General features: G+C 34.9%; 1 protein-coding gene across 1 annotated transcript in view; it reads left to right on the top strand.

Moving 5' to 3' along the window:
* The first annotated feature begins 492 nt into the window (after positions 1-492).
* LOC137634407 (uncharacterized) overlaps positions 493-7,500 on the top strand; it is a 69,031-nt gene continuing 62,023 nt past the window's right edge. Inside the window, exon 1 of the mRNA XM_068366803.1 lies at positions 493-642. Coding sequence (XP_068222904.1) covers positions 493-642 — 150 coding nt within the window. The remainder of the gene's footprint in view (positions 643-7,500) is intronic.

Raw genomic sequence — 7,500 nt, 5'->3', positions numbered from 1 at the left:
TCATCCCACTGCCATGGGTTAGACCACCAGTGCTATTTAGAGACCTCATCAATGTTTGTTCTATGACAAGATCACTACTTAGTACTGCCCAGCAATGATTGCTCATTCGAACAACATGAAAACCATCAAGGAACTTTCGATAAACATCTGGGTGCTTTTCCTCCAGGTTGCTCATTTGCTGCAGGTAGTAATGAGCAGTTCGCAGACAATTGATGTACCCAGCTGCAGCAAAGACAATTAGGCAATTAGACACTGCCTGCAAATGCATCAACCAAGATCCAGTACGATCTGCCTTGATCAACATTCTTGCTATGTCAACCGTACACTGATAATTCAGCCACAACTGGCTTGTCTTTGAGGTTTGAGCAAGTTCAGATTTCTTCTTCTCCATTACTGTCTCAAGTTTTATCAAAACCTCAGAACAAGCAGCATCTTCTAGCATCATCTCTCCAATAAGAAGGGAGGAGTACAATTCCTCTGCCTGATCCAGCAATGTCTGAATCTGAGGATCATCTTTGGCCATTTTCATTACAAGCTGGTTATGTAGGCACTTGTCAACAAGAAGGTGGCCCTGCAAACCCCTCTGGACAGCTTTCCCTGTTAATATGTGCACCACCGCAGTTTCTCCATAAACAGTCTCAAGTATGTTTTTGAGGCCAGTCCCTTCCATGACAGTTCCTATGGCCGCCAGCAAGTTCATGAGTGTATGATTTGATATAATTAGAAGATTATATGAATATGAGTACTGTAAGTTAACAACCCTATAGAAGATGCTCATAGTTAGTTTGCTATCATTATACCTCTAAGAATAAAATTTCATAATGATTTCATAATGATTTAACCACTCAATGATATCCCTAGTTGTCTTAATATGTTCTTTGCCCCCAAAATGTAGGAATAGACACGAAGATCATCAAATTTGAGTTGATAGTTATAGAGTTATGATGGTTCATAGGTTTCGGCGGCCATCTTGGACGCCATCTTGAAAAAAACACTTTTCCGGGGGTCATATTTTGGTAAACTTTTAGTATGTTTAAAAGTACATTAAAACCTACCAGATTCAGTTGAGAAATCTTTTGTTACAATTTTTTTGGGGTTGAGGGGGTATTTTCCATATATTGACCCTACTAAATTCAAATTGGCGAAACGTACAGGATGGCATAATCATTGTTTCTGCAAATAAGATTTTCTTCAGATAAAGTGCATTGCAAAACCTGAATTCCTATAATATCGGTTTCTTTAGTAAGAAGGTGATTATTATTATTATAATCGATTGATTGATTGATTAGAAGTTTTCTGGCATCCTGACATCGAAGGTCATTGACGCCGTGTGATTATTATGAAGTGGTCACACAATTACTAACCTTGAGGACATCTGAAACGATTTCATTACTGAAGAATGAATTAAAAATATGAGGTCTCCATGAGAGACACACTGGCAGGCAGAAAAGGCAGATAAACTATAATCCCGAACACCTAGGTTAGGTACAAGACAAATAACAATCAAGAAGATATAGCATTGAAAGTTAAAGATGCTGGACGAGAAAATTTACGGATTTTTATAGTTTTGGGTTATACGTGTAACAGATGAATGCAAGGACCGTAAGAGAGATTAATCTTAAAATTGGGCAGAAAAACTAAAAGGAACACTGCAAATATTGAAAATAAATTACGAGTGTACCATCTAGAGTTAATGTTAATAATAATAATAATAATAATAATAATAATATTAATAATAATAATAATAATAATAATTCAAGCTTCTAGACAGTCCTTCTAGACAGTGGATAAGTGATAACAAGGCAAAAGGAAGAAGTGATAAGACTTGATTCAAATATTAGCTTTGGAAATGCAAAGTACGAATGCACGGCGCAATGCGAAACCCAACAAACTGAAAGCAACACAACTTGGTTAGGACCTAATAAGGATAATTCTAACTATGCTTGGAATCATTTCATTCATCTGTTCTACAGATAAAGACATGAAATACTAATGGACGACAATAGCCCTTACCGATAGTAAAAACTCACAAGGCCATATGTCAGGTGAGCTGACAAAAGAATAAGGAAGATCGGATGATGCGTCAGTGTATAAAATGTAGAACAAAGGAGGGGTTTGAATATGGTATCACATGTGAAATGATATGTGGACAAATGTATAAAGGTGGCTTAACTAACATTGAAGATAATTGAAAAGAAAGATTGAATATGGTATTACATGTGAAAAGATATGTGGACAAGTGTATAAAGGTGGCTTAACTACATTGAAGATAACTGAAAAGAAAGATTGAATATGGTATTACATGTGAAATATGTGGACAAATGTATAAAGGTGGCTTAACTAACTTTGAAGATAATTGAAAAGTAAGATTGATGAAAAGTGTAGACTACTGGGAAAGTCCAGACAAAGAGAGAGAGAGAGAGAGAGAGAGAGAGAGAGAGAGAGAGATTGGAAAATGCAGGCTAGTTAGAATGAGAGGAGTTGAGAAAGAAATAGTTTTATTACGAAGGAAAGACGAATACCAGTTGTAGGCGGATGGTGCAGTTTATGTAGAAAAGGAGATGTGCGGCTGGTGGGTTTTCTGTGTAGTTGTATGTGAAAGTTTAAAGTCTAACATTTCCTTCTTATCTTAGCTCTTAAATAATAAATGGGGTAGAGGATAACGTATAACTTCTTATTGGCAAGGCAGACTTATTATTAGACACACACACATATATTATATATATATATATATATATATATATAATATATATATCACCATCAGTCGTTGTTAGTCCACTGCAGGAGAAAGGCCTCAGATATTCAGTGTATATATATATATATATATATATATGTATATATACACATATATACACACAGTATATATATATATATATGTGTGTGTGTGTGTGTGTGTGCGTGTCTGTATATGTGTATATATACACAGTATATATATATGCGTTTAAAACAAGTAAACGAAAAAAAAATATCTTTACTTTCACTTCATATTTAGCTACTCAACCAGACTACCACTACAGGGAGTAACTTGATGGGTTTATGGGCGGGTTGGGAGGCCCACACTACATCCCTGTCCTTTCTAACACTATAAGCCGTCATTTTAACTAACCCCTCCCCACCCCCTCCCCCCCCCCCCCCCTCTCAAGCCTCCCCCCAATCATTAACCAACGAGGGCCACCCACCCTACATTGAAGCGTCCAATTTCGCTTCCTCATTACGTATGTTCCGTGTTCCCAGTGGGTTTTATATGTGCGTGTGTGTCTGTCTGTCTGTGATTGTGTTGATAATCTACTGTTCCTTTGATTTAGTTAATATGAGTGATTAAATGGCGGGGTTTCTTATAATAACATATATACATATATATATAATATATATATAATATATATATATATATGTATTTATATATATACATATATATATATATATTATATATATATATATATATATATATATATATATATATATATATACAAATGTTGGGAAGAAAAAACTAAATACAAAAGACTATCAGAATATTTGGCAAAAATTATCATTGCCACCTGCATTCAAAATAAAAAAATATATAAAATATATCTTAAGCCAAACAAACACATACTGAGAGAGAGAGAGAGAGAGAGAGAGAGAGCAGCAGCAGCAGCAGCATAGTTGAAGTATTAGCATTTACATTGGAAACTCCCACTTCCATTAACTCGGGTAAGTGCAGGTAACGTTTTCATAATTAGTTTCCCTTGTATTTCCCTTCCAATGGTAAATTCACCACAGGAAGAGATATACAACAAGAGTATTGCGATTATCGTAATAATAGCGTACCAAAGAATAATAAAAACAAAATAAAAAATAAATAAAAAATAAAAAGTACGTGGTTAAGTCTGCAAGATGACATAGTAAGGTTTCCGAGAATTTCTCAAGGCCACCCATTTGTTTTTAGTAAATAAAAACACACGAGATATTTCTGTGATGCAAAAACCAAACACCGAGGAACCCAAATGGACTTACCGAGTATCCATTAGTGTGCAGAGGAATAGACTAAGTAAGGGACACAGTTCGTCAATGGAGAAAAACTGTGTTGGAGAAACCAAGATGTGGTGGCCTGGTAGTAGTGTCATTGCCTATAGTCCATTTATTTTAGCGAGTCATATTTGCACCGACTCGCAGCGGTGCCCTTTTAGCTTGGAAAAGTTTCCTGATCGTTGATTGGTTAGAATTATCTTTTCCAACCAATCAGCGATCAGGAAACTTTTCCAAGCTAAAAGGGCACCGCTGCGAGTCGGTGCAAATATGACTCGCTAAAAGAAATGGACTTTAGTTCCTTTGGTCACTGCAACCTCACAATCCTTGTAAGCTAAGGATAAGGGGTTTAGGGGAGCCTAATGGTCTATCTGCTGAGTCCTCAGCAGCCATTGCCTGGCCCTCCTTGGTCTTAGCTTGGGTGGAGAGGGGGCATGGGCGCTGGACATATGCAATATGGTCAGTCTCTAGGGCATTGTCGCTTGATGGGGCAATGTCAGTGTCCCTTGCCTCTGTCATTCATGAGCGGCGTTTAAACCTTAAAAACTTGAATGCATTGCAAGGGATGCTTCACAAATTTCTTGAATTGAAATATAAAATCTGCTGTTTGCAAATAGTAATCAATACAAGCAAAATTGGTTATGTATAAGCTGCTCGTTCCATTTAAAAACTTGTGTAACTACTTCATTATTCTTATCTAAATAACTAAGCACAAACGAAAACACTATGAAAATCCAGAGAGAGAGAGAGAGAGAGAGAGAGAGAGAGAGAGAGAGAGAGAGAGAGAGAGAGAGAGAGAGAGAGAGAGAGAGAGAATTTCTTGGAAATTTATCTTTCCACCTTGTTTTCAATTCTCAACAAACCAAATTTCTTAAAAACCTATCTTTATACCTTTAAAACCTAGAAACCATAAGATTAAAATAAAAACTATTTCCTTTTACCGAGAGTTTTAAAATATCAACAGGCCAAAAATCTTAGAAACTTATCTTTATACCTTAAGTAACGTTGAATCCATAAGATTAAAATAAAACTATTTCCTTTTACCGAGAGAGTTTTAAAATATCAACAGGCCAAAAATCTTAGAAACTTATCTTTATACCTTAAGTAACGTTGAATCCATAAGATTAAAATAAAACTATTTCATTTTACCGAGAGAGTTTTAAAATATTAACAGGCCAAAAATCTTAGAATCTTATCTTTATACCTTAAGTAACGTGGAGTCCATAAGGTTAAAATAAAAACTATTTCATTTTACCAAGAGTTTTCAAATATCAACAAACCAAATTTCTTAAAAACCTATATTTTTACCTTAAGTAACGTAGAATCCATAAGATTAAAATTAAACTATTTCAATTTACCGAATCCACTGCCTGTAAAGAAACAGGCTCATTCTCCTCTTAGAGATTATGAGCCCTGCTTACAAGTACACATGCAATCCGACAAGGTGTCATGCCCAAAGTAGGTATTACGAAGGGTATGACGAAATACAAGAGGTAAATAATATAATGAGGAAGATGTACATCCACTATTCAGCAATTACAGAATGTGGCAATGACCATTGACTTGTATCTTCTTTGTAGCTTAATGTCTTATACATACACATATATACACATACACACACACACACACACATATATATATATATAGATAGATAGATAGATAGATAAATATTGTATATATACTGTAATACTGTACATACACATGTACACACACACACATATATATATATATATAGATAGATAAATATTGTATATATACTGTAATACTGTACATACACATGTACACACACACATATATATATATATAGATAGATAAATATTGTATATATACTGTAATACTGTATACACACACACAATATATATATATATACACATATATATACAGTACATATATCATAATACTACATATATATGTGTATATGTGTGCGTGCGTGCGTGTGCATACATATAGGCTATGGCGAAAACATCAATCCTTTTGCAATTGCGCTGTACATAAATTACATCAATTATACTAAGTACATTCAGCACATTACTTCTTTATGTTCTTTGGTTCCTGAATATTAACAAATGACGAAGCAAATTAGGAAAAGGCAAAAATTAACCTTAGTTTTGTTTTTCTACAAAAAAAAAAAAGGTAATATCATAAAAAAAGAACAAATATTACTGTATAATAAATGAAATTCTAAAATTCTTATAGTATCCCGATTCCATGAAAATGATGGTGATATACTTGAGACCGCAACGGCAGGTTGTTCAAATATAATTTGAACATAATTTGAAAGGTAATTTTGTAGTATTTTTATGCTGCAAAAAGTACCAAATGTCCCTGAGATAATGAAGATCAGATAAACACGCGCGTGCACACACATATACAGTATACAGACACACACACACACACACACATATATACATATATATATATATATATATATTATATATATATATATATATATATTTATATATATATATATATATATATATATATATATATATATATATATATATATACACATTCGTGCCACTTAAAAACACGAGGGGCGGGTCATCACTTCATCGCTGGTCAAGCCTTCTCTCTCCGCTGCCCATTGACACTGAATAACCTCCTGGGCCCCAGCGCTGGGTCATATGATCCAAATTCAATATACCATTTATACTAGAAAAGGACGAGATCCAACAGAGCAAGTGACAAACCTAAAGTAAAGAATATTATAGAATTCCCAGAGAGAATTTAAATCACGTTTGAAAGAACTATAATCCAAGTGAAGCCATTTATACAAAACCAGATTAAGTAGGCCACTTTAAATTTAAGCTATACTAGCCAGGGTTTTGCCAGGTTTTCTAAATTAGAAAAGGCCAACTTCTAATCAAGAGAAGCTTGAAAAGGCCAAGCAATTAGTAGAAAAAGGCCAAATATATAGTATTTAAGACCCGCCTTTTTTTCATATTACTAACGGCTAACCAATTTTTAAAAAAGGCCACATTTGATGTTTTGGGGTCCTGAAAAAGGCCAAACTGGCAACCCTGATACTAGCATGCAAACTTATAATGGAGAGAGAGAGAGAGAGAGAGAGAGAGAGAGAGAGAGAGAGAGAGAGAGAGAGAGAGAGACTGACTTTCCGTTAAGTATAGTATTACCACAATCCTTATGCCATTAACTCTACATCGATTCAAGACCATAACATATCGACATCTAGACATTGTGTGTGTGTGTGTGTGTGTGTGTGTGTGTGTGTGCGTGCGTTTGTGCAATCGCAGAGCGGAACGCGTTCGATGACACTGTTTGTCTACACTCGTTGAACATTCATTCTGCTGAATGAATGCGAGGTGTATAACAACAACAACAACAACAACAACAGCAGCAGCAACAACAAAGACCCCATCAATTATAGCGTTTGAAAAGGATCACAAACAATTCAATGTTGCATCAATAAGCGAAAAAAAAATCTTGATTATGAACTGCAACAGCCATAAAGGTAGCGAAACGTAAACTGGTGTG

This window comes from Palaemon carinicauda, chromosome 44 (assembly GCF_036898095.1).
Source record: "Palaemon carinicauda isolate YSFRI2023 chromosome 44, ASM3689809v2, whole genome shotgun sequence".
NCBI classification, from domain to species: domain Eukaryota; kingdom Metazoa; phylum Arthropoda; class Malacostraca; order Decapoda; family Palaemonidae; genus Palaemon; species Palaemon carinicauda.
Note: the sequence above shows the minus strand (reverse complement) of the source record. Positions and strands in the feature narration are given on the sequence as shown.